General features: G+C 55.8%; 1 protein-coding gene across 2 annotated transcripts in view; it reads left to right on the plus strand.

The window, feature by feature from the left end:
- Positions 1 to 2,479: 2,479 nt before the first annotated feature.
- Positions 2,480 to 27,217, plus strand: part of MARK4 (microtubule affinity regulating kinase 4) — a 30,738-nt gene continuing 6,000 nt past the window's right edge. The window contains exons 1-14 of one of the 2 annotated variants that reach the window (XM_027037784.2): positions 2,480 to 2,823; positions 7,367 to 7,567; positions 10,319 to 10,372; positions 10,476 to 10,524; positions 11,242 to 11,307; positions 11,385 to 11,455; positions 12,094 to 12,150; positions 14,165 to 14,401; positions 17,705 to 17,824; positions 18,299 to 18,398; positions 19,753 to 19,862; positions 19,971 to 20,130; positions 23,228 to 23,445; positions 26,848 to 26,951. In XM_027037784.2, the coding sequence (XP_026893585.1) occupies positions 2,773 to 2,823; positions 7,367 to 7,567; positions 10,319 to 10,372; positions 10,476 to 10,524; positions 11,242 to 11,307; positions 11,385 to 11,455; positions 12,094 to 12,150; positions 14,165 to 14,401; positions 17,705 to 17,824; positions 18,299 to 18,398; positions 19,753 to 19,862; positions 19,971 to 20,130; positions 23,228 to 23,445; positions 26,848 to 26,951 (1,598 nt within the window). In that variant the 5' untranslated portion in view covers positions 2,480 to 2,772. The remainder of the gene's footprint in view (positions 2,824 to 7,366; positions 7,568 to 10,318; positions 10,373 to 10,475; positions 10,525 to 11,241; positions 11,308 to 11,384; positions 11,456 to 12,093; positions 12,151 to 14,164; positions 14,402 to 17,704; positions 17,825 to 18,298; positions 18,399 to 19,752; positions 19,863 to 19,970; positions 20,131 to 23,227; positions 23,446 to 26,847; positions 26,952 to 27,217) is intronic. The other variant, XM_027037783.2, reaches the window with a different exon arrangement.

A 27,217-nucleotide genomic window follows, 5' to 3' on the forward strand; every position in this document is an offset into this window, starting at 1 on the left:
CTGCGGGTTTCCCTATTCTGGACATTCCATATAAAAGGAATCACAGTAAGTGGTCCCTTGTGTCGGCCTACTTTCGCTAAGCATACTGTTTTTAAGGTTCATCATTTTGTAGCCGCCCCCCTTCATTTAGCCTCAGTCCCCTCATTTGGGAAATGGGGTGGGGACAGTACTGGGGTGAGGGGGGCGGAGCCAGGGTGAGGCCTGAGGTGTGGCGGGCAGGTGCGTGTAGGGAGGTGATCTGCTGCCCCCGCGTGGTGCATTGGAGAACTGTGGCTCTCCGCGCTAAGCCTAGGAAGGAGTGACTCAGCTCCCCCAACCCATCCCCGAGACCCCACCCCTCACCCTGCAGAGCCCTTGGGATCTCAAAACTTCTGGAACACCATCCTGAACTCCTCCCTCTCTGCACCCCACCATTCCTGAGACTCCTTGGGCCCCATCTGCTGAGTAACAATGGTAATGTCACCCGCTTACGAAGTTCTAATATGTTCCCCTGTGAAGCATTTACATATGTAGTCGTTACATACATAGTCTCTTACCGCAGACTGAGGTTGCTACTATTATGGTCCCGGGACAGGAAGCCCATAGTGCTTAAGAGCCCAAGTTCCAGAGTTTGGAAGCACTTGGGTTCAAACCTCAAGCCTGCCTCTCACCAGCCACGTAACCTTTCAGCATGTGTACGTGGGGCTGAGAATGACGGTCCAAACTCACAAGGTGGCAGAAAGAAGAAAGTGCTCAGAGCCAGGCACAGAGGAAGCTTCTGTGAGTTTACGTAGCTGATAGTATCAACCGGTGATACGCTGATGAATGTTTGACAACCTGCTCTCTGGGGGTTGGGGGGGTGGGGAGCCTCGATTTGCGGCGTTTGCCATCTTCCATGGTGTCAATTGTCCCGCCGGGGCTCATTCAAGTTGCCAAGCTTGGACTCAGTGATGTGAAGCCACAGTGATGTCAGTGAAAGCATTTTGGGGGGAAGAGATGCACAGAAGCTCATTAGACAGTTGTTTCACTATGAAGGCACAATAGATGTAAATCACCACAGGATCACAGATGATAGCAAAACGTAGTAAAATAATTAGGTTGTGATGCGCATTTGTTACCTTTGTTTTAAGTGTAATTTATTTAATTACGTGTTTGCATACTTTAATTTTTTATAATGGCTCTCTTAACCGGTTCCAAAATTCCTGAGCCTTTAACAGGCAGCTCGCTCGAGCTGACTCCCAACACACTGGTGTGAGCATCACACCCATCTTTTAGAAAGGCAAACTGAGGCTCAAGAAGATGGTCAGACAGGGGCAGGGCATGGACCCGATCCAAGGGTTGTGGGATTTGGGGGGGGGGGCAGGACCGTGCAATGCCCCTCTTTCTTTCAGACCACCCTAGTCTAGAGGGGATGGGTGGCCCCCACTGCAGAACCTCAGGGAAGCCCTTGCCCTCCTCTGGTTTCAGCTTGCCCCTCCCGACAGCAGCTGCACCCGGCAGGTGCATACCTACACAGGGCTCTCTGGCACCTGCTTCAGCCCTGCCAGGAAGGCAACATGTAGATCCTTGCTCTCGCTTTGTAGATTGGGGAACTGAGGCCAAGGAGGGGCCAATGCCTGCCTTGAGTCACAGAGCTATACGGAGAAATCCTCAGACCCCAGCTGGGGTGCACAGGAGAGGGGCCCGCAGCCACAAGCCTGGGCTCTGGAGTTTTCTGGGAGGTGGGAGGGCGGCATTGCTAGAGATCGTGGTCAGCCCTGGGCAGCGGCTCTGCCTAGCACACTACGCCCCCAGCGCCCTCAGCTCTGTTCCCAAGAACTTCCTGGGCCCCTCGACTGAGCAGAGGGTGGGCTGGGAGGGAGAATGCGGACAGCGCCGCCGTCTGTCTGGTTCGTGTCTCTCGGGGCTTCTCTGCCTCGGTCTGTCTTGTCTTTTTATCTCCGCTCTCTTCACAGGTCTCTGCGTCTCTGTGTGTTATCTCTTTGTCTCCTTTTGCCTCTCCCTCCGTCCCCGTGTGGGGGTCTCTCAGTCTTTGTCGCTCTCTGTGTCTCTGTTCTCTCTGTCTCTGTGTGTCTCTCTTTCCCTATGTTTCTCCCTCCTTTATTTATTTATTTATTTATTTATCTATCTATCTATCTATTTATTTAGTCGCTCGGGTCTTTTGGCTCCCTTTACATCTCTTTGTATGTCTGCGTGTCTCCCTACTTCTGTCTCTCTAGCCTTGTGTCTCTTTGTCTCTCTATCTCTGCATCTCTCTATCTTTCTCTGCGTCTCTGGCGCTCTGCCTAGGCGTTTCTCTCCCCTTCTCTTCCGGTGAGTCTCCGCTCTCCTGTGAGAACACGCTCCCTACAGACGCGCCCAGACCTGCCTCCGCCCCCGGAGCCCCCGGCTAGCCCGGGCCTGCGCCTTTAAGGGCCGGCGGCAGAGGGCGGGGTCTCCGCGGCCCCGCCCTGCCCGCCCCTCCCCCTGACGTCCCTTCCTCCCCGGCCCCTCCACCGCCTCCCTCCGCCGCCGCCCGGGCCGGCTCCGCGCCCCCTCCCCGGCCCCCGCCCGCCCGTCTGCCCGCCGCCCCCATGGCGCCCCGGGCCGCCACTGCGCGGGGCCACTAGGACCCTCGGCGTCCCCTTCCCTTCCCCGCCCTGCCCCCTCTCCCGCGGCGCGAACCCGGGTGTCCACGGCACCCAGCTTTTGAGCTCGCGTCCCCAGGCCGGCGGGGGGGGAGGGGAAGAGAGGGGACCCCGGGACCCCCGCCCCCCCCCACCCGGCCGCCCAGTCCCCCGGGACCCGGAGAAAATGTCTTCGCGGACGGCGCTGGCCCCGGGCAACGATCGGAACTCGGACACGGTGAGTGGGGCCCGGCCCCTTGGGGAGCGCCGGTCGGGTTCAGCCGCCGAGCCCCTCGTCCTGGTGTGCCCCGCGCCGCGCGAGCCCCTACCTTCGTTCCCCCGGCTCGGCCCAGCGTGCCACCTCCCGACCCCGGCCCGGACTTCCAGGCCTCTCGACCCTCCCCCACTCCAGCCCAGCCCGACCCCTGCGGGCGCCCCTCTCCCGGGACCCCTCTCTTGTCCCTCTGCAGACCGCTTCCGCTCGGGTCTCTCCCCTCCAGGAAGCCCCCTCCCCTGCCTTCCAGGAGCCCCTCCCTTCTCCGCGTGTTCTTAAGCCCCTTCCCCTCCTGGCTGCCTGCATCCAGACAACTCGCCCCCTCCAGGATTTGCAAGGCTCCTGACCCCAAGGCCCGGCCCTGGCCCTCTCCCAGGAAGGCCCGGCCCAGTCCCGCCTCTGGCTCCGGCCTTCCCCATCTGGATGTGGGTGCCGGGCTCCCCAGGAACCCCCCTTCTCTCATTCTCAGCCCTCCGCCCCTCTGGATCCTCCCGGATTCTGTGGGCACCCCCTCACAGGAAGCCGGTTTCCACCTTTCCTGGGCCCAGGGCCCTTTCTAGCTTGTTCATGGTCTCTCCACTCCCAGGCCTGGTCCCTATCTTCCAAGCAGCCCTGTCCCTGGATTCCCAGTACCCCGGCTCTCCCCCAGCACCCCCCTCCCCTGGACCCTCTCTGGTGTCTTCTCCCGGGCAGCCTTGGCCTCCAACTTCCAGGCCCCTAGCCTAGTCTGACTATTTCTAGGCCCTGGGTTAGTCTGACTCCAGGCCTCATCCTGCCTGTATCAACTCCTCAGCTCCCGGCAAGCCCCCTCCCCAAACCCCCAGGACCCCCTTGACCCCCTCCGAGGCCAGGAGCTTCCTCACAGGACACCACTCCTTCCACTGATCTCCAGGTCCCCCCATCTCTTCTGCCCCAAGGCCTCCCTCTTCCTTGTGTGTGTGTGTCTGGGGTGGGGGGTGGGGGTGTCTGGCCTCCCAGGGAAGCCCCCTCCTCAACTTTGGAGGCCCCCCCAAGCCCACAAGGCTTGGCCCCAGATCCTTCTTCCAGAAGACTCCTGGACTTAAAGCGTCTGGTCTGGTCTTAGCTGTAAGACCTCAGCTGTTAAGACCTTAGCTCTTCTCTTGGAGGTCTGTCTGTTGGAAACCTCCTCCCTAAGTTTCTAGGCCCTTTTGACCCCCTCCAAGGCTCGGGCTTTCTTCTTGTCCTCTGGGACTTGCATGCCCCGAGACCTTTCTCCGCTTCTGAAGACTGCTCCTAGAAACCCCGCTTCTTTAACTTCTAGGAGTTTCCTTGGCCCCTGAGTGCCACTTCCCCATGGCTTTAACCCTTCCCAAGCCCCCTGTCCCTATACCACAGCCCAGAACAATCCTGGGAGACCCCCCTCCCCATCTCCCTAGTTTCTGATTACTCTCAGCCTTTCTAAAGAGCCTCTGCCACCAACCAATGCCAGACTTATTCCCAGCTGGGGTCTTTGTCCCTTTTCCCTTAGACCTCTGCCAGGTCCCTGCGTGCGTGCACACACACACACCCCTGCCTGCCAGCCGCCCAGCCACCCTCACTCCAGATCTCCACCAGAGAGATCTGTCTCTGCCCCTTCCTCTTGCCAAACCCTCCCTCACAGAGATCCCCTCAACACCGTGGTGCCGCAGCCCACATACAATAGGTCGGACTCTGATTTGGAGTCTCCGATGAGATACCCACCCTTCCCCCCCGCCCCCAAGTCACTCAGGAAGTGCCAGGGAGCCCACAGGCCTGGGTTCAAATGCTGGCACTCTCTGCCAGCTGGTTTACACTGTGCCCTCAAACTACCGGGTCGTCTTCTCCGAGCCTCAGTTTTCTGTTCTGAAAAATGGGGATGCTCAAGTCCCTCAGAGGATTATTCGAGATGCCATGGGTGAAGCCCGGCACATAGGACGCTCTCTACACATGTTCACTGCTATGGTGACTATGGACGTGAGTCAGACGGGCCGTGGAGTCCCAACCTGGGGCTGTCATCAGTTGTCGCGTGCGCTTACAGATCCCCTCCCTGCTCAGGACCTTGGTTTATCTCTAAGTAGGGTTGATGATAGCACCTCCCTGTTAGGGATGTTTTAAGGAGCGGAGAGATGCTGGGAGCAAACCACGCTTGTAGCTGTGCTGTTATTGTTACTTTGATTGTTCTGATAAGCATGGGTTCAAATCTAGTTTCTGTCCCTCCCTCGCTGTGTGATCTCAGGCAAGTGACCTCACTTCTGTGAGCCTCGGTCTCCTCATCTGTAAAATGGGGCTCATCCGAACGCTTCCTCCTCTTTTTTCATCCAGATTTGTGCACGGTGGGCATTTGAAGAGGGCTAATCCCCTTCTGTCCTCTTGTCTCCTCTCCTCCCAACTAGTCTGTAAGTCCTGCTGGTCAGCCCTGGCTGGGGCTCACCTCTCCCTCTGGAATCGGAGGTCGCAGGCTCCTCCCCTGCTCCCGAGTTACCACGACGACAGCCATGTGGGGTCACGCTCCCCCACCCCAAGTCCCAGGCCCCCCCACCGCCCAGCCTCTCTGGAGGTTCCCTAGCAACAGGCCCGGTGTTGGGGCGCCAGCGGGGCGGGAGGGAGGGAGCCGGGCCAGCTGGTGGTGCCGGCCAATTTTAGCTCCCGCCCCCGGCCCCTGGGGGCTTTGTCACCTACTGCCCCAGCTGCCCCTTGCAGGGGTCCCTCCAGCATGCTGCCTTCAGTGGGGTGCCAGCCCACCCCCAGTTGGCTCCCCTGGTGCCACCTAATGGGGATTCTTCTTCTCCAAGCCCTTATCTCCGTGGGGATCAGGGGCCTCATCAGCCAGGATCTCCACCTCCCTTCCCACCCTCCCTCCCCTGGGAGGAGACCTGGGGTTGTGAGCCGACTGGGGCAGGAGGTAGGAAAGAGCTGGGCACTCAGGAGCCAGCAGGTCTGGGATCGAATCCCCGCCACTCTGCTTCGGTGCCCTGTGACCTTGGCCAAGGGACTTACCCTGCCTCAGCCTTGGGGTCCCTGTCTGGAGAATGTGGATCGTGACTGGTCGCACAGGGGAGGCCCAGGTGAGGACACAGCGGCTGGCCGGCCGGTGTGTGGCTGGGGCTGCAGCAGTGGTGGTCGTCTTTCAGCCCCTTGTGGGGACCATTGTCTTCCCTGCCTCTTGTGGGTGAATCGAGTGACCTTGACAAGGCACCTCTCTCCCCAAGCCTCAGTTTCTTGTCTGGAATATGAGGATGTAGGTCCTGCGGTCACCGGGCTAGCGTGGGAATTGAATGCAGACGAGGTGCCTCCTGGTCCAGGCCGTGGCCCGTATAAAAGCTGCTTAATAAAAATGATGTGGGAGTGTGAGTCCGTGCGCTGGGCGACGGTGAAGGCCATCAGCTCTGGGGTAAACGTTTTCCAGCTCTGGGCCTCAGTTTCCCTGCCTTAAAAACGGGGATGAGGACACATTAACGGCCAGGGCTCATTAAATCGCGGTCATCATCACTTAGTTAAGTAGCCACGCGGATTCCCTGCAGCAAGCCCTCGTCCTTGGCCTTCTCTCTTCCTCAGCTCCCTTTGTCCACCTGCTTCCCACCCCCGCCCTGGGAAGGGCACGGGGGCAGCACAGGGTCTGAGCAGAGCCGCCTTGGCTCGGGCCTCTGGCTGCCTCCGTCGCCTGCACCCTGGGCCCCAGCGCTGAAAGGGAGGCACAGTCCCTGGGGCTGACAATCAGGACAGGGCAGCCCGGAGCAGGCAGTGACCTGCGGGGGAGAGGCCCAGGAGGACAGGACAGCAGGAACAGAACATTGGGGCCAGATGGGAGGGCTGGCGTGGGAGACCGCCGGTCAGGGCGTGGATGGAGCCACAGAGGTTCCCAGGGCGGTGGGGGGTGGGGGGAGCGACGGTTGGGGTTGGGGGGGAAGCAACAATGTTTTCCACGGAAGGAAGGTGACCGTGCAGGGCTAGCCCGTCAGGGCAGAATGAAGGACTGTTGGTCACAGTGTTTGAAGTTGGATTTGGGGCAAATAGGGAGCGGAAGAAAATGTTAGGGCCAGTAAACTGGGAATAAAATGTTGTTCATGGGCTTCAGAGCAGAGCTGCGGGGCCTGACAGGGAGGTGATGGGTGACCTGGGACGTCAAGAGCAGTGAGAGAGACCTGGGGCCCGGTGTGGCCGCCAGATTGAGGACCCGGACTGGGGTTGAGGGCCGCAGCATTTCGAAGAAAATACTATGTGGTCTCAGCAACTAGAAAAGGAAGTTGGGGGTAGGCCGCAGGGAGGGGTGAGGAGGAGGCCTGATGTCGGGGACCCCCGGCTGCTGCAGAGTTGGGGGGCGTTTATGTTCTTGGAGGCGTCTGTTTGTAGAGGCGGTGGGGGCGGGGGGACCCAAAGGCATTGTGCTTCTCTTGGGCCTGGGTTTGAGAAGGACCACGAAGGGGCCGGTGGCCAAGGCTGGCATCGACCACCCCGGCCCACAGGTGCCATTGACTGTGGGATCGGGCAGGCGCTGCCCCACTGCTCACACTCTGTCTCCGCTGTCCAGCATGGCACCTTGGGCAGTGGCCGCTCCTCGGACAAGGGACCATCCTGGTCCAGCCGCTCCCTGGGTGCCCGCTGCCGGAACTCTATCGCCTCCTGTCCCGAGGAGCAGCCCCACGTGGGCAACTACCGCCTGCTGAGGACCATCGGGAAGGGCAACTTCGCCAAAGTCAAGCTGGCCCGGCACATCCTCACTGGCCGAGAGGTGAGTGGGGGGATGGGTGGGGCTCAGGGCCCAACCCTGCAGCACCCGCGTGCATTGTGGGAGGTGGGGCGAGGTCAGACTTGGCCCTCGCTCTGCTTTGTGACCTCAGGTACATCCCTGGACTCTCTCCAGGGCAGGTCAGGACATCTCAGATTTTTCTAGAACAATCCAAGTAGAACTGGGCTACCGTGGGAATTAAATGTACCTGAGGTCCTTATTAGCCCAGGACTTAGCCCACAGTAAATGCTGTTTAGTAAAAATGATGTGGGCGGGGCGCCTGGCCAGCTCAGTCTGGCAGAACATGTGACTCTTGATCTCCGGTGCTGAGTTCAAGCCCCACGTTGGGCCTAGAGTTTACTTTAAAAAAAAAAAAAAGGTGTGGGAGTGTGAGGTGATGAAGACTGTCAGCTCCGGAGTAAACATTGTCCAGCTCTGGGCCTCAGTTTTCCCAACTTGAAACAGGGATGATGACGCATTAATGAGTGGCACTCGTTAAATATTGGTCATCATCCCTGGAATTGTTGGGAGCTCTCAGATGGCAGGCAGAGAACCCTGTGTCGTATCTCTAAGAATTCTCATGGCTTCTTTGGCTAGACCTGGACAGCATCCCTGTTTCACTGGTAGACTTTGGTTCCACCGAACCTCGCGGCAATCTTCGTGAGAACTTGAATTCTCTCTCTCTCTCTCTCTTTTTTTAATGTTTATTTTCGAGAGAGAGAGAGAGAGAGAGAGAGCATGAGTGGAGGAAGGGCAGAGAGAGGGAGACACAGCATCCGAAGCAGGCTCCAGGCTCCGAGCTGTCAGCACAGGGCCCGAAGCAGGACTCGAACCCACGGACCGTGAGATCATGACCTGAGCCGAAGTCGGGTGCTTAACTGACCGAGCCACCCAGGTGCCCCTTAAATTCTCAGTTAGGCACAGTCTGAGTCTGCCCACCTCCCCTCCAAGAGTGGGCATGTGTTGGGAGTATGGCAACATTATTGCAGAAGGGCCCACGCAGACCTTGTAATCTGGATATGAAGCCTCTCACTCACTCTTGGGAGGAGAGTATGACTCTTCTGTACCTCCATTTTAGAGAACATGGCTGGAGCGATTTCTCCTGCCTCGGATGAACTCTCTTCCTGCCCCCACACCATCTACTCCAGACACGCAAAAGATACCAGGCCCCAATGGTTTTATGGGCACATTCTACCAAACATTCCAATTTTATGCCAATACTTCCAGAGACCAAGGAAAGAAATGCCACTGCCCAGCTGATTTTAAGTGCTAGCTGGACAGTGACCAAAATGTCAGAACCGGCTCTGAACACCATGATGGGCCGGCCTTACACGCAAACATCGATACAAAAACCTTAAACAAAATCGGAGCAGATAGACGCGGGCACATCCATTAAAGAAGGCTGTGTGATGACAAAGCTCGGTTCGTCCCAGGAATACACAGTTCTTTTCAAATTGACAATTTATTCATGTATTTCGCCACATTCACAGACTTGAGGAGAGAGACCATATGATCCTCTCGATACTGGCATAAAAAGTGCGTGACAAAATTAAAAACCCGTTTTTGAGGATGTGAGGAAAGCTAACGGACCCTCTCCCGCACGGAGAACGTGTTGTTCCCCTTGTGTGGATCTTGAACGTGATTCCGGGGGCTTCTCCGAGGACCGGCTTCTAAGGAAACAGGATCTCCCGGGGGAAGGGTTCTGTAATCCAGGATATCTGGAGGTGACCAGGCCCCAAAACCCTTCAGGGAAACAAGAGACCTAGAGCTGAGTTTGGCCCCTCGCTACTGAAAAACTTACGGTGCTCTGCCCCAAAGTGCAATTCAAAATAATATTGAATTCAAATTCAATATCAACCACACTGCAAGATAAATATAAGGAGAGTTTAATAACTTTCTGATTCTTCCTCCATGGTGACTGCCTCAAAGCTCTTTTAGAACAAGGGGTGCTGGGGCGCTTGCCTGGCTCAGTTAGGAGAGCATGCGACTCTTGACTTCAGGGTCTTAAGTTCAAATCCCACGTTGGGCGTGGAGCCTACTTAAAAAAAAAGAAATGAAAGGGGCGCCTGGGTGGCTTAGTCCGTTAAGCGTCTGACTTCAGCTCAGGTCATGGATCTCACGGTTTGTGGGTTTGAGCCCCACGTTGGGCTCTGTGCTGGCAGCTCAGAGCCCGGAGCCTGCTTCGAATTCTGTGTCTCCCTCTCTCTCTGCCCCTCCCCCGCTCATGGTCTGTCTCTCAAAAATAAATAAACGTTAAAAATTTTTTTTTAAAAAATTAAGAAAAGCCAAAAACAAAAAACTTAGGGGCGCCTGGCTGGCTCAGTCGGAGGAGCGTGAGGCTCTTGATCTTGGGGTCGTGAGTTCAAGCCCCACGTTGGGTGTAGATGTTACTTTAAAAAAAAAAACAGGGGCGCCTGGGTGGCGCAGTCGGTTAAGCGTCTGACTTCAGCCAGGTCACGATCTCGCGGTCCGTGAGTTCGAGCCCCGCGTCGGGCTCTGGGCTGATGGCTCAGAGCCTGGAGCCTGTTTCCGATTCTGTGTCTCCCTCTCTCTCTGCCCCTCCCCCGTTCATGCTCTGTCTCTCTCTGTCCCAAAAATAAATAAATGTTGAAAAATAAATAAATAAAATAAAATAAAATAAAATAAAATAAAATAAAAAACAGAAAAGCCCTTGCGTGATCTGAGCTGGGGTAGCCTTTCCCAGCTCAAGAGCCCTCAGCACTTTGATCTTTTCCCCCTTCCTTCCACCTCCAGGTCGCCATCAAGATCATCGACAAAACCCAGCTGAACCCCAGCAGCCTGCAGAAAGTGAGGCCCAGGGAGAGGGAGCAGGGTGGGGACAGGTCGGGAAGACAGTCTTTGAAACCACCCACCGTGATCTTTCTCTTTCTCCTGTTTTGGCCGTGTGCAGCTGTTCCGGGAAGTCCGCATCATGAAGGGCCTAAACCACCCCAACATCGGTGAGGAGGGGAAGAGGATGGGCTCGGAGGCTATGAGCTGGGGCACTTGGCAGAGGAGAGAGTCAGGGGACAGAAGAACCGGCAGTTCTAACAGTTAGAAAGACCTGTTTGCTCTTGGCAGTACTGCTGCTCGATGGCTGGGTGACCTTGGGCAAGTCATTTCACCTCCCTGAGCCTCAGTTTCCTCCTCTGGAGTGGGGCTGATAAGGGACCTACTTCAAGGTCATTGTGAGGATTGGATAAGATCGAGCCTTCGAAACCCTTCCTTCAAAGCTGCGCTGTGGGAGCTGGTCTGATTATCGGTAGCAGCCGCTGTCGTTGTCATCGTTAGGCAGAGGGGGGAGGGGGGTCTTTACCTAGAGAAGCAGGATTTGGCCTGGCCTGGATGGGGCCACAGCATTTATTCATCCATTTGTTTGTTCACTCGGAAGTGTTTATTGAGTGGCTGCATTATGCCAGGGGCTGGGGACATCAAGCATAGGCAGTGAAGAAGACAGACACACACCTTGGCCTCACAGAGCCCGCTTTCTTGCGAGCAAGTAGGAAAGGTGGTGAAGTAGGGCTGAGGAGTTTGGAAAATGTTGCCATCAGTAGGGAGCCATTGAGTGTTCGTGAGTGAGGGGGTTCTGGTTAGCACACGCATAGTTAGAAATGTGGGTGGAGTTGGGGGGAGTGCGTCTCTTCCCGAATAACCCCCTCCCTCCCCGGTCATTGCAGTGAAGCTCTTCGAGGTGATCGAGACGGAGAAAACTCTGTACTTGGTGATGGAATACGCAAGTGCCGGTGAGGCCTCCCTCCCCGCCCTGCCCACCGCGCCCCGCACGCCCCTCGCTGACCCCACTTTGGCCTCTGCCCTGCAGGAGAAGTGTTTGACTACCTCGTGTCACACGGCCGCATGAAGGAGAAGGAAGCTCGAGCCAAGTTCCGACAGGTGGGGGGGCGGGGGGGGGGGTCACAGCTGCCGGCCGGGCTGGAAGCAGTGCCTCGGTCCCCGGGGAGGAGGGACGGGGCGCTCGGCACGGGTCTGGGCTGACCGCTGGCCCCGGGGGGCTTCAGCCTGGGTGGGAGTGAGGGTGGCCCGCTGGGTGCCCACGAGCATGCAAATGCCCAGGTGTGAGGATAGCCTGATGGCAGGCTTGCGGGTGTGTGGGTAAAAGGACACGCTGAGGGGGTGTCTGGCCAACAGGGGTGAAGGGTGGAGCGCGGGCAGTGTTGGTCCGGGACTGTGCTGAGTGTGCTGGGGCCGAGTGTTTCTCTGCAGGTACGCAGCATTCTTATGTGTGTTTCTGGAAAGCCGGGAGGGGACTGGCCGTGGTGTCCCGGTTCTGACGCCCCTGCCGGGAGGGTGTCTGGGTGTCTGAGGCCGTCTGGGGGGTCTGAGTGCAGGCCTGCAGCCGTGGGTCCCAGGGGCATTCCCTGCTGTGACCGAATCGGAGCGTGAGGCCCCAGCATCTTGGCCTGTGCCTCGGGGAGGCCTGGGGTCCTGGGTCTCGTTTGTGAGTAGGGGTCTGAGAGAGGCTGCGGGGTTCGGGGTCTCGAGGGACTGACCCTCCCTGCTCTCCCCTCCAGATCGTGTCGGCTGTGCACTACTGTCACCAGAAAAACATTGTACACAGGGACCTGAAGGTGAGCCCCCCACCCCCGCGCAAGCTCCCCATCTCGGCCCACAGACCCCCCCCCCACACGCACACGTATTTGTCCCCAGTCCTGCCTTCAGTCGCCCTGGGGTTCTCCAGTAGCCTCCGCATTCCCCCCTCTTCTCCCGTGCTCCTCCCTCAGCATCCAGGGCTCCTTGACTTTTTCCCAAGCTGTTTCGGCAGAGGAAGGGCCAGCAGATAGGGGAGCAGGTAGGGCGGCGGGGACAGGAAGAGAGAACAAAGGGAAAGAGACAAAATGTCCTGGGGCGCCCCGCACGGGTTCCGTGTGTGCCGAACAAGGACACAGGCTGCGATAAAAGGGTTCGCCACCCTCAGAGCCTCTGGAGCCTTGGCATCTCTCAGACTTTAGAACATTCAGGAATCTTCGAGAACCGAGGTTCATAGAGCCCCAGAGTCACAGGGCCTCCAGGTCTCAGAATCACAGGCCTCTCAGAAGTTGAGGAGGACCTTTGAGAGGGAGCCCCTGAGGCAGCCCCCGGGCGGGGAAGGGACTCAGCCAGCCTGGACCCCGGCCGCCTGGTGGAGGTGAGCAGGGGCAGCCCCTCGAGCCCTGCCCCCCACCCCGAGAGAGCCCCCCACCCTGAGAGAGTCACACTGAGTCAGGGCTTCTTGTCCTAGACCGGAGAGAGAGAAACGTTTGTCCTGCTCAATCAATCGAGTTGTCTTGACTATCGTTTCTTGAGCCACCTACTGTGTGCTAGGCGCTGTGCTTTAAGGAAGGTCTTCTCGAGGTATCTGTAGTGAAGGACCAGGTTTGTTTTAATATTTTCAACTCCCAGTCCATTGTGATGGATACGCTTGTGAAGTACATACAATAAAGGTGAAAAAAAAAAAAAAGTCCAAAATACAAGACCCAATTTAAAAAAAAAAAAACAACTATGATTACATTCAAAAGACATAAAAAATCAACTGTCACGTTGCTGTGGAAGTTTCTAGACGTTCTCTCTGTGGGTACCCGCCCTCTGAGAAAGCCCCTTAGAGGCTGGGGGGTTTGTTTGCCCTGTGCGGGTGCTGGAGAGTCCCATCACCCGGAGGAGGCACGCCCCCTGGTGGAGGGTCCTGGAAGTGGCTGAAAGGGATTTCGGGGATCTGGTTGGTGCACCCAGTGGGGAACCAACATAAGGGACCAGCCCACCTGTGGGGTTGCGGCTGGATTGTGGAGCCTCAAATCCTGGGACCAGAAGTATCACCCCTGAGTGAGATCGAGAGGCCATTACATTGAGGTTTGGGGACGATCCCTCTGAAGTGTGTGTCTTTGGGGGTTCGCTCCCCCCTGTGGGGTTGGAGGTGGGGGAGGGTGGGTAACCCCGAGGGTTAGGAGGTAGGGAGACCATGAGGAAGCCAGAGGTGCTGGCGGCCTGACTGGGGAAGGGCCGTGGTTGGGAGGGGCCGCACATGGACGACACTTTGAAGGGTGGATCTGTGTGCCCCCAAAGCCGCAAGAGGCAGGGAGCTGGAGCCTCCTTCCAACGCCCAGGCCATGGGGACACCGGTTCTGCCACTTTCTTGCTGTGGGCATGACTTGCGTCCTCCCTAAGCCTCTGCTTCCTCATTCGTGAATGTATTCCTCGTTATACGAACACGTACCGCCAAAAGTAGACAGAACCTTGATTTTTTTTTTCATTTTTCATGGGTCTTGAGCAGTCAGTCCTCATGTTTGTTTGCTTTTTTTTTTTTTCCTGCTGGGTAAACTAAGGCCCAGAAAGGGGCAGGAGGTTGCCTGAGGACCCCCAGCTCTGCAGACCCCATAGGATAATGCCATACAGCATTTAGGATTCACTGAATCCTCAAACAGCCTGCTGAGACAGAAGCTGTGATTATCCCCCTTCTGCGGATGAGGAAACTGAGGCCCAGGCAAAGCCACTGCCCCAGGTCACATGGGGAGCAGGGGACCAGACCACAGGCTGTCCAGGCGGGCCGGCTCAGAGCCTGTGCTCCCGTCTGCCATCTGCCACACACGTCCACCTTCTACCCTCTCCCAGGCCGAGAACCTCTTGCTGGATGCCGAGGCCAACATCAAGATCGCCGACTTTGGCTTCAGCAATGAGTTTACCCTGGGCTCCAAGCTGGACACATTCTGTGGGAGCCCCCCGTATGCCGCCCCGGAGCTGTTCCAGGGCAAGAAGTACGACGGGCCAGAGGTGGACATCTGGAGCCTCGGTGTCATCCTGTACACCCTCGTCAGCGGCTCCCTGCCCTTCGATGGGCACAACCTCAAGGTGCTGGGCGGGGCTGGCGTGGAGGTCTTAATCTCCTGGGGAGGGTCTCTCCGGTAGGCCCCCAGCCCCTCCCCCCACACCTCCTCTGGAGAGGGCCAGAGGGGCGGGGCTGGCCTGAGGTCACACGGCAAGAAAGTTGGGGGGGGGGGGGGGGCGGGTCCAGGCAGGACCTGGGTCCCCACCGTGGGTCGTGTGGCCAGCCCCAGCGGACCGTGCTGTGCTGGGGTTCAGGGCATGGGCTTTGCAGCCGGCAGGCTTGAGTTCAAATCTCAGCTCACTCCCTCATTCACTCAGTAAATATTCATTGCCCACCATTGCGGGGGGGGGGGGGGGTGGTCAGGTTGTTTTAGGTTTTACAGATACCATATGAAGAAAAGAGACAAAAAATCTCTGCCTTCATACGTGCTGGACCATGGGTGACCCTTGAGAAGACAACCAAAGTGGGAAAAGCCAATCACAAAGGCCACCCATCATATGATTCCATTTCTATGAAGTGTCCAGAACGGGCAGATCCCTAGAGGTGGGAGCAGATGAGTGGGTACCTCAGGCTGGGGGAGTTGGAGAACAGGCTTAACTGACTGGTGATGGCCACACCACTCGGTGAATGTACTCGAAACCTTTGTATAGGGTACCGCAAACAGAAAAATCCCTGCCCCCGGGGGAGGGAGCGGAGCGGAGCCAAAAACAAAATAAATAAGCAAAATGCATAATATTATGTCAATGTCAAATGCTGACCAGTGCTGGGGGGAGGAGGGGGTGCATGGAGGGGTGGGAAATATGTGGTGAGTGGCAGAATGGTGTGAGGTTTTCTTCTCTGCCCTTTTGGGTTTTTTTTTTTTAATGTTTTGAGAGAGAGTGTGTGAACAGGGGAGGGGGAGAGAGAGAGGGACAGAGGATCTAAAGCGGGCCCTGCCCTGGCCTGATGTGGGACTCGAACTCACGAACCGTGAGATCATGACCTGAGCCGAAATCGGGAGTCAGACGCTTAACCCCCGAGCCACCCAGGTGCCCTCCGTTCTTTGACCTTTTTATTCTGAAACGTGGCCAGTCTATGGAGAAGTCGCAGGACTGGGACAGAGAACACGCAGGACCTTTCAGGACATGCTCCGGCCACGTTTGCCATCAGTCTGTACGGGCACACGCCGTTGCCTCTGCCATTACTGATGGAACGTTTGGGGGTCGGCCGCAGACACGATGCGCCTCTGTCCCTGCGGGGGACACACAGCAGGTATCTCCTGAGACTGGACGTTTTCCTGTCTACAGTCACACTCGGGAAAATCCAGCCAGGGTGCAGTCCTGGCCTGCAACCCACGACCATCCTCTGATGTCCCCAGTCGTCCTGAGAATGTCCTCGTAGCTGTTTTTCTCCTGCACCGGCACTCGGGCTCCCGAGTCGTCTGCAGCTGACCTGTATCTTTCATCTCCTGTCATGTGGAGCAGCAATTCTGTCCCGCGTGGCATGGCTTTGTGGCCATCAGGCCACTTGTGCCACAGGGCCCCCCTCGGTTTGGGGTGACCCGCGTCTCCTCGCGATGGGGTCCCAGGGGTGCATTTTGGGGCAGGAATTCCACAGCCGGGATGCTCGGTCCTGCTCGAGGTGGCCCGCAAGGAGCGTTCAGAGGTCAGGAAGCCACTACTGGGGACAGGCCACCAGAGCAGGGACCTGAGTGATGAGGAGGAAGGAGCCCCTTCTTCACAGAGGCCTCAGCTGAGGCGCTGACCCCTCTGAGCTTCAGTCTCCCCTCTGTTCGGTGTCCATAAGGTAACCAGCTATGTAGCAGTGACTCGAGGGCTTGCTAAGATCAGACGTGCGAAGTGCTCACCATCACAGAGTAATCTCTCTGAGCCCCGGGCATCAAGCCAAGAGACTTTTTTAGAAGGCTAGGCCACATCCCACCTGCCCCAGGCCCTTGTCACCTCCTGCTGTCCTGGTTTCCCACCCTCAGCCTTTCTGGGCAAAGGAGACATGCAGCTAGGGACAGGTCCCCACTCTGTCATTTCCTTGCTAAGCGACCTGGGACATACTCCCTTTCAGAACCTCAGTTTCCCCGTCTGTAAGATGGGGACATTGAGAGTATCCGCTGACGGCCAGCCTGGGTGTCTAAAGCCCTCCACCAGGGCCTGGCATCTGGCCAGGGTGTTACACTTGGGAGCCACGCTGGTGGTGGCGATGGCCCCTTGGCGACTCCTCATTACCACGTGACAGTGGCAGCGTGGTGCGGTGGTCACGTAGCATGGGCTCCGGAGCCAGACTGCCTGGCTTGGATCCCTGGCCCTGCCATTTCCCGGCTGCACACTCCTAGCACCAGTGACTTAACCCCTCTAAGCCTCAGTTTCCTGGTCTGAAAAACGGGCAGCATAGCCCTGCTTCACAGCATCGTTGGGAGCACAGAGGTAACTTGCGTAAAGCACTCGGAACATGGCCTGCGCGGGGTAAGTGCCCTGCTCGGAAAGCGATACTCGTTAGTATTAAATATTCACAACCCTCCGGGCTGTAGTGATCTGGAGACCCAGGAGGCTCCCAGCCCTTTCAGGAGGACACCCAGGAGGGGAGCTCCCAGCCCAGAGCTCCACCCAGAGATTCCGCCCCCCCACCCCCCTACCCAACACCGGTCCCCCCTCCGTTTCCTGTCTCCCCCAGTTCTTCTTCAGGATGGAAGGGGCTGTCCCTGGCCTGCCATGCGGCTTGGAGTTTCTTTTCTCTGTCTTGGCAAGGTCCCTCAAAAAAGGCCCTCAAAAAAGAGAAAAAGGTCTGCCTGTAAATGGGCTCTCATGCTTTGAGACTGCCAGCGTCTCACAGTTCTTTGGAAAGACAGGCATGCCCAGGGAAGGGGGGAGCCGAGGGGCAGGATCCCCGCCCTCTTCATAAACCTAACAGTTAAGTCGCACTTACCCTGGGCCAGACGTGTGCTGTGCATTTTACTTATGTAGCGTTATGGGTGCTGTGAGCCCTGGGTCCCCAGACGAGGAGACTGAGGCCCGGATGCTGACTCCCCTCTTCCTGGCTCGTAGAATTCGCTTTTCTCGGTGGGATTTCCTCTGAATGAAAATGCTTTTTTTTTTTTTTGAAAATGCCTACACCTGGTACGGGGTTCCCATTTTACAGATGGGCAGCTGTGGTCAGGAGACAGGGGTGGGGGGTTCTACCACCTGCCGCTTCTGTCAGGAGATTGGGAGAAGGAGTGTGTGTGTGTGTGTGTGTGTGTGTGTGTGTGTGCGTGTGTGTGTGTGAGAGAGAGAGAGAGAGAGAGATGGGTCAGGGAGGCCGGGTGGATCCCTCCCCCAGTAAACCCGTCCCCCTAGGAGCTGCGGGAGCGAGTCCTCAGAGGGAAGTACCGGGTCCCTTTCTACATGTCAACAGACTGTGAGAGCATCCTGCGGAGATTTTTGGTGCTGAACCCAGCTAAACGCTGTACTCTCGAGGTAAGCCCCAGTCCCGGCCCCCCCTCACTACAGCCTTCTTGCCCTCACTTTCGTCTCCTGTGCCCATCTGCCTGAGATCGCTGCTGGAAGGTGGGGGGAGCCGGGCAGCCCGAGAAAAGGCTCCCGGGCCCGTCTCGACGCCACCCCCAGCTTCGCCCACTCCCCGCCATGCCAGTAATTAGCTAATGAGCTCCTAGGCTGATTACAGGGTGCCGGGGACCCAGATGATGCAGAGGAGGGAGGTGACATCGGGAGGCTCCGATGGTGGGGGGGGGGGGGTGCTGGGGGTGTGGTGAGGAGGCGCTGGCTCTCAGGAAGCCCTCGATTCTGGGGTGTTAGGTCTTGGAGGGGGTGGGGGGGGCAGGGCATGTAGCCCTACTTGAGGGCCTGCCTGGGAGACGAGGAACTGTATTTTCCCCGGTTTTGTCTGACGTCTGTCTTCCCCCTTCCCTATCCTGCCCGCGATTCCTGCAGCAAATCATGAAAGACAAGTGGATCAACATTGGCTATGAGGGTGAGGAGTTGAAGCCATACACGGAGCCCGAGGAAGACTTCGGGGACACCAAGCGAATCGGTGAGGGTCGGGGAGAGCGGGCGCCCCAGCTCCTCAGAGCCACGCGCCCCCCCCCCCCAAGCCAGGGGGAGGAGCTTCCCAGCACCTACAATACCCCTTTGATGAGTGCAAGGCAATTAGGGAGAGTGAAGTCGGGGCTCTGATCCCCGTGCTGCTACTCGCTCGCTGTGTGACCCTGGGCAGGCAGCTTCCCCTCTCTGTGCTGCCATTTCTTCATCGGTAAAATGGGACAGCCACAGAACCCGTCATAGGGCTGTTGTGAATATTAAGTGAGTGAACCCACATAAAGCACTTGGTTTTGACTCTTAAGACACAAAAAGAAATCACAGCTCACTTCCAGAAATGTTTGGGCACAAGTCGTTGGTAATCTGTACGTTTGGGGAAAGCCCCTATGTTGGCATGTGCCTCACCCACCAACCCTTTGGTCTCAAATCCTCCAGCCTGGAACCCTTGAACTCTGGACCCAGAAGGCATTAGCCCCGCAAGAGCCCCTTAGGAGCCGTCCGCTCACTGGCCGTTATACAGTGGAGGAGACCAAGGCCACCGTCAGAGCTGGTTACATTAGTCAGGACTTTTGTGGTTATATGTTAATGGAAAACCCAAGCCATTCTGGCTTCAACCAATAATAATAATAGGCTGAGCCGTTTGAAATTGGTATTTTTATGGGTCAGAATTTGTGAGCATTAGCACGTTTATCTGGTATAACCTACAAGTGGTAACTTACTCATTCACATAACTGAAAACGCCAGGGTATGTCGACCTTCAGGCACAGCTGGACCCAGGCGCTCAAAGACAGTCGTTGGAAATCTTAGTGGTGGCTTCTGTCCCCGGAGGCTCACGTCACAGGAGCAAGCTGGCAACAGCATATACTAGGGGCCTGGGCACCCCGTCAAGGAAAGATGCCACTTTCCTAAATGTTCCAACGGAAGCTCTAGGCTGGTACCCATTGGCTACCCCTGAACCAGGCCGTGGGGATGGAGTGCTCTGATTGGCCAGAACTGGGCCATATGCCCATCCTGAACCAATCTGTGTGGTTTGGGGTATAGAGCGTTCTGAGTGGCCAGACCCGGGTCGTACGCCTGCCGTGAGCCAATCAGTGTGGCTATGGGGATGGACTACTCTGTTGGGTCAGGCCTGGGTGTTACACGTGCTCTTGGGGGCTTGGCGCAGGCAGGAGTGGGCCAGGTGATCCAAGCGGGAAAGAAATGTTCTTCCAAGGAAATCGGGGTGCTGCCGGCAGAAGGGGGAATGGATACTGAACAGGCCAAAGAGCAGGCGTTGCTGTGTGGGGCGGAAGCGAGTCCAAGGGAAGGGTCTGGGGAGATTGAACCTCCTCTCCATCCCCCTCTCCCAGAGGTGATGGTGGGTATGGGCTACACGCGGGAAGAAATCAAAGAGGCCTTGACCAGCCAGAAGTACAACGAAGTGACCGCCACCTACCTCCTGCTGGGCAGGAAGACTGAGGTCAGAAGGCGCCAGGGGCATTTGGGATGCGCGATGCCCGGGGTGGAGGGACTTCTGGGGCAGAGCGGGGGCAGAGGCTGAGGCTCTTTGTCTGTCATCCTCCTGCAGGAGGGTGGGGACCGGGGCACCCCGGGGCTGGCCCTCGCACGGGTGCGGGCGCCCAGCGACACCACCAATGGAGCGAGCTCCAGCAAAGGCACCAGCCACAGCAAAGGGCAGCGGACCTCCTCGTCCACCTACCACCGCCAGCGCAGGCATAGCGACTTCTGTGAGTATGGCCCCACGCCCTCCCACACCGTCCCTGCGTTACATCGGGGTCACCTGCACCAGAAGCCCACTGGAGCCAGCTGCAGAGGAGAGAGGAATTTTGCATAAAGATTGCAGGGATGGTACAGGGAACTTGGAGGCGGGAATGCCCAGCCAGGATCAGGAAGGGATTAGAAACTGGAAAAGCAGCTGGAGTAGACACCCTCTGTTCCTCTGGTTTTGCCTTTTTCTCTCACTTATCTCACCTTATCTTTTTCCTAGTTTCTCAATTCCTTCCATCTCTGTTTTGGAGACCAGCCCAAATGGTAGCATGAATCCCTTTGGTCCACTTGTCAGGCACAGAGTTCTCATGTCAGGGTCCACTTGGAATTTAGCCACTGTGATGGGGACACAGGAGGACACATTGCACAGAGTGGCTGCCGAGAGCTTGCCCTCTGGCTCTCCTCCGCGCTGAAAGGATGGGAGGCCCTTCCTAGTGGAAAGGGGCTGGGCGGACACCTACTTGGACCCCACATTCTGTAACTGAAAGATAGTCATCACCCACAGAAAATAGATCCCACAACCACCACCACACATTAGACATGGACGTTTCTCTTACCTACACCCTCCTCAAGTGTTAATCCTCCCAACTATCTTTCTTAAGATTCTTTTATTATTTTTTTTAATGTTTGTTTATTTTTGAGAGAGACAGAGCATGAACGGGGTAGGGGCAGAGAGAGAAGGAGACACAGAATCCGACGCAGGCTCCAGGCTCCGAACTGTCATCACAGAGCCCAATGCGGGGCTCACACTCACAAACCAGGAGATCATGACCTGAGCTAAAGTCCGTCATGTAACCGACTGAGCTATCCAGGTGCCCTGCCCCCAACTATTTTTTAAGCAGCTTTGTTGAGATATAATTCACATACCATACGATTCACCCAAAGTGGACAATTCAGTGGCGTTAGTGTATTCACAGAGTTGTGCGGCCAGCCCCACAATCCATTTTAGCCCATATTCATCGCCCCAGAAAGAAACTCCACAAGCCCTAGCTAGCCATCAACCCCCAAACCCCCATCCACCGCCCCTAGCCCCTGAGAACCACCAGTCTATTCCCTGTCTCTACAGATTCCCCTATTCTGGACATTTCTTACAAGAAGAAGTTTACAACATGTGGCCTTTTGTGTCTGGCTTCTTTCACTTAGGCTAACGTTTTCATCCATGTGTTCGTGGCCCTTTTTCCACCTATAAATAGCCGGATTGGTCCAGAAAGTCCCTAAGGAGCTCAAGACTCCAGCATTCTATGGTTACAACATGGTAACCTTAAAAAACACCCACATGGAAATCTTCTGGGTTCCCGGGGTTCCCGGAGGGTTGTCGACAGGTGCCCTGTGTCCGTCATTTACAGACCTTATTATGCTTCTGGGACTTCCAAGCATTAAGGTTCCTGAGAAATTAACACACAGACGTTTCAATTGTCTGAAGTTCGTGAACACATTCAAATCGGCTGGTTCTAAAACCGTAATCTCCTTACTAAGATGTTCTAAGGGAGACCAGATTTGTTTGTTTTGTTTTTGAAACGAATACAGTCACTTCCTTCAAAATTTGATAGTACAAGGAGGGTAGACAGTAAAAAAGTTTTCATCAAACACCGGTCTCCCGGTTATCCGTGGAGGCAGCCACTGTTAATCAGTTTTATATGACTTCTTTTGGGGAGATTTTATTCACGTATAAATAGAGTTAATCCTTGAACAATACTGGGGTCAGGGCACCAACCCCCTGTACGTTGAAAATCCACGCATAACTTTTGACTCCCTCAAAATGTAACTGCTCATAGCCTGCTGTGGACTAGATGCCTCGCTGATAACATAGCCCGTCAACACATAACTTTGTATGTTGTCTGGGTTAGATACTGTAGTCTTACCGTAAAGGAAGCTAGAGGAAAGAAAATGTCCGTAAGAAAATCGTGAGGAAAAGACAAATTTGCAGTACTGGATAGTCTTTATCGAAAAAATCCCATGCGGCGTTCAAACGCCTGTTGTCCAAGGGTCAACTGTATATATAAGCTAGATATGAAAAGGAGAGACAGGAAAAGAAAAGAGCCATAAAGATGTATAAATACGATGCTAACATAGTCACGCACCATAAAGGTAATATTCTCACCTTTTAAGACAAACGATTGCCTCTGAAGATGTTCATGTATAAATATGTAGATAGAGATAAATAGAAATAGATCTGCACATTTCCCCTTTTGGGTACAAATGATAGGACCCCGTGGACCTCAGGCGTTGCCTTTTTTGCTCTACGATCCATCGTGAAGATCATTCTTTGTTGGTACACAAGCAGCTTCCTCCTAGCTGCAGAGTATTACATCGTATAGAAATATCTTGGGGCGCCTGGGTGGCTCAGTTGGTTGAGCCTGCGACTTCCGCTCAGGTCGTGATCTCGAGGTTCCTGGGTTTGAGCCCCAGTTGCGCCCTGTGCCGACAGCTCAGAGCCCGGAGCCTGCTTGGGATCCTGTGTCTCCCTCTCTCTCCGCCCCTCCCTCACTCACGTTCTGTCTCTCTCTCTCCCTCTCTCAAGAATAAATAAAGTTAAAAAAAAAAGGGGGGGGAGAGAAAAATATCTTGGGGCACCTGGGTGACTCAGTCGGTTGAGCGCCGGAGGTCGGCTCAGGTCTTATCTCACCGTTAGTGAATTCGAGTCCGGAGCCCGCGTCAGATCTTTTATCCACCCCTCCTCCCACCCTTCCCCTGCTTGCACGGTCTTTCTCAATCTCTCTCTCTCAAAAATAAATAAATGTTTCAAAAAAAAAAAAAAATCTTGACTTGACTTAGACATTCCCCCATTGACGAGCACTCAGGCTGTTGCCAGTCTTTCGGCCTTAAAAGAAAAACAAGGCTGCCGTGAATAAACCTGCGTGAGGATCACATATCATGTACGTGGAGTTGGGCGGGGCGATCAGTGCACGCATTCGTCACCCGGCCAGATACTGTCAGAATGGCCTGCGCGGGAGCTTGTAGCCTGCGTGGGGAACTCTCGGGTTCCGAGGGTCACCCAGAGTAGGTTCGGGCTTTTCCAGGGCACGCGAGCCCTAAGCTGCCCCCTCCCTCCCCCAGGTGGCCCCTCCCCCGCACCGCTGCACCCCAAGCGCAGCCCAACCAGCACGGGGGAGACGGAGCTGAAGGAGGAGCGCCTGCCAGGCCGGAAGGCTAGCTGCAGTGCAGCGGGCAGCGGGAGCCGGGGGCTGCCCCCCTCCAGCCCCATGGTCAGCAGCGCCCACAACCCCAACAAGGCAGAGATCCCAGAGCGGCGGAAGGACAGCACGAGCACCCCGGTGAGTGGCCCGGGCTGGGGGCGGAGACCGCCTGGTGTACGTTTTCCAGACCCTGCTGTTTCCCAGCCTGCTCCCCCCGACCACCATGCAGGACTGCTGGTTTCATTCATTCATTCATTCATTCCATAGACATTGGAGCGCTCTCTCCCTCTGCCGGAGCTTGTGCGTGACCGCTAGTATATAAATTAGCATTCAGTGTCAGAAAGAAGCAAGGTACTTGCTTTAGGTGGGAAGGACTTTATTTATTTACTTTTTTAAGCGTATTTATTGATTTTGAGAGACGCCGAGCGTGAGTGGGGGAGTGGCGGGGGGGAGAAAGAGAGAGAATCCCAAGCAGGATCTGCACTGCCAGCACAGAGCCTGACTCGGGGCTCGATCCCATGAAACCGTGAGATCATGACCTGACCTGAAACCGAGAGTCAGATGCTTAACCAACTGAGCCCCCCGGGTGCCCCAGAAGAATTTTTTTTAAATACTTATTTATTTATTTTGAGAGCGACAGAGCGTGGGGGAGGGGCAGGGACACAGAGAGGGAATCCCAAGGAGGCTTCGGAGGGTCAGCACAGAGCCTGATGTGGGGCTCGATCCCGTGACCTCAAGATCACGACCCAAGCCGTTATCAAGAGCCAGACAGACGCTCAACCGACTGAGCCACCCAGGCACCCGGAAGGGTTTTCATACGGGGAATTAGGTACTTACAAAGTTGTGGAAAGGACCAGCGGAGCAGGCAGGGGATGATTAGACCCTCAGGGGTCGCACCACAGCACAGCAGGTCTGACCCGCCACAGGGGCTGCTTAGCCCCTGGCACTGTTGAATCACTGTCACATGGTGGTGACGGTAATCCGAGACTCAGAAACTTTCTTCTCTACCGGAAGGGCCCCTCGATGCCCGGAAGTCTGGAAAACGGGCCCTGGGGCCCTCCGGAGGCAAAGACCCTCATCCCCTGACCTTGCCCGTGGACGGAGGAGGCAGATGGGACATGAAGGCAACTTCCATCCCATTTCCGCCTTCCAAATCTTCCCGCGGGCAAAGGTGGCCAACTAGGCTTCCCTGCCTCTGCAGCTCCTTAATGTTTTTTTAATGTTTATTTATTTTGTTTTATTTTATTTTTTGAGAGCGAGGGAGACACAAAATCCGAAGCAGTCTCTGAACTGTCAGCACAGAGCCTCCGATGCGGGGCTCGAACTCCTGGACCGTGAGATCATGACCTGAGCTGAGGTCAGACGCTTAACCAACGGAGCCATCCAGGCGCTCCTTTAAAATTTTTTTAATGTTTGTTTCTTTTCTTTTTTTTTTTTTTTTTTCAACGTTTATTTATTTTTGGGACAGAGAGAGACAGAGCATGAACGGGGGAGGGGCAGAGAGAGAGGGAGACACAGAATCGGAAACAGGCTCCAGGCTCTGAGCCATCAGCCCAGAGCCCGACGCGGGGCTCGAACTCGCGGACCGCGAGATCGTGACCTGGCTGAAGTCGGGTGCTTAACCGACTGCGCCACCCAGGCGCCCCTATGTTTGTTTATTTTCTTTGAGAGAGAGAGAGAGACAGTGCAGCTCCTTAAAAGAGGAAGTTGAGAAACAAACACAGGCCCCACAGCAGAGACGAGGGTGGGTGGAGACAGGTCATAGGAAAGTGGTCAGCACTCTGAGGCCCTACAGACCAGAGCTTGAATTACATTGGTGACCTGTGTGGCCTTGAGCAAGTGACTTCACCTCTCTGAGCCTCAGTATTCCACCCTGTGAAATGGGCTCATCAGAGGCCTTAGATTCTTGTGAGGCTCTGATAAGGTCTGGGACATAAACTACCTCCCATAGTGTCCAGCTCAGGAAGCACTCAATAAGTGAAGGCTCTTGTTACTTTGTTTTAATTTACTTTAATTTTTATTTATTTTTGAGAGAGAGAGAAAGAATGAGCAGGGGAGGGGCAGAGAGTGAGGGAGACACAGGATCCAAAGCAGGCTCCAGGCTCCGAGCTGTCAGCACAGAGCCCGACGCGGGGCTCAAACTCACGAACCGCAAGATCATGCGTGACCTGAGCCGAAGTCGGACGCTTGACCGACTGAGCCACCCAGGTGCCCCGGCTCTTGTTATTGTCAAGGTAAACCCACACCTTAAAAAGGTAGAAAAGAAGAGGAAATTAGCCTCCAGAACGTAAAAGAAGGGAAATAACAGACGGTAATAAAGGAGAAAACAGAAGGACCCTAGAGAAAACCAAAAAAAAGCTGCAATCTGGGTCTTGAAAAGGTTGGTGCGATCATTGGACCCCACGAATTACTAATAGCAGAAGTGAAAGGGGCACCTGGGTGGCTCAGTCATTTGAGCGTCCAACCCTTCATTTTGGCTCAAGTCGTGATATTATGGTCGTGGGATTCAGCCCCGGGTCAGGCTTCACGCTCTAAGAATACTTGGGATTCTCTCTCTTTCTCTTTTTAAAAGAAAGAGGGAGGAAAAAACGAAGAAGAAGGAAGCTATATTCTAACATAAAGAGACAGTCAAAAGGTATTAGGAACCACCTTATGCCCATAAATGTGAGAGCTTAGATGAAATGGACAGATGCCTTCAAAAAACACAAGTAACTAAACTTGTCCGAGAAGAAGCAGAAAATCCGAACCGCTTATGTTCTTGTTCAAGAAACTGAATCCGTGACTTAAAACTTTCCCATAAAGAAAATTCCAGACCCTAAGTGGTGGGATTCTGCCAAACACTGAAAGAAGGAATAACACCAGCCAACTTTAGACAGGCTTCCAGAGGATAGAAAAAGAGGGATCACTTCTCAGCTCATCTGGGGAGGTGGCATAATCCCGATGGGCACCCCATGATCCAAGAGAGCCCACAGTCCCATGCGGGGGTGGGGGGTGTCTAAGGGGATAGACGTCAGTGATACACAGCGATCAGGGCTGCAGCGGGGACCCTGAGAAGGCTCCTGACTCAGCCGGGGGCCAGAGGCGGGGGCATATTATGAACCGACACCAGAAAGTTCCATAGGTGTGTGAGTCAAGGGGAGAGGTGGGAGGAATAGCCAAGCAGGTGGGCTAGCCTGTGCAAAGGCCAGGAGGAGGCACCAAATGTGCCCGGAAGAAGTATGCTCTCCAAAAAGCTTGACGTGGCTGGCCCGTACCCAGGTGGGGCAGAGCTGGGAGAGGAGTGAGCAAGGCGCCCCCCACCCCCACCCCCCCCAGGCACCGCCCCTGAGCCACCCTCCTCAGCACCCGTCTCAGCAACGTGACTCTCGGCCTGGGTTGCTGGGATGGCTCATTAACCTTCCCTTTCTCCTGAAGTAAACCATCACCTACCCGCTCTTGGCCCCCTGCCTCCTTCGTAACGAGGGAGGCCAGAGAGGGTAAACGGGGAGTTAAGGGGTGTCCCTTCGCCCGCTCATTCCCTCCTGGCCGTGTTCCCCACAGAACAGCCTCCCTCCCAGCATGATGACCCGAAGAAACACCTACGTTTGCACAGAACGCCCTGGGGCTGAGCGCCCGTCCCTGTTGCCAAATGGCAAAGAGAACAGGTATGGAGAGGGGACAGCAGTGGGGAGTGGCGGGGGGGGGGGGGGGTAGGGGAGCAGGACCCTCCTTTGATCTAAGATGATAACCTTTGTGGGGAAGGGGTGCCGTGGGGACTGGGGAGCGTGTGTGTCTCTTCTTCCCAGAATCTACCCAGGTCCTCCTCCTCCCAGACCCCCCTGAAAATCTTCCCCTCTTAATTAATTAATTAGTCATCAGCACCAGGAAAGCAGTTTGCCCTGTTCTCTGCCTACGAGCCTTGGGAAACAGA

The sequence above is a fragment of the Acinonyx jubatus genome, chromosome E2, assembly GCF_027475565.1.
Source record: "Acinonyx jubatus isolate Ajub_Pintada_27869175 chromosome E2, VMU_Ajub_asm_v1.0, whole genome shotgun sequence".
Lineage (NCBI taxonomy): Eukaryota > Metazoa > Chordata > Mammalia > Carnivora > Felidae > Acinonyx > Acinonyx jubatus.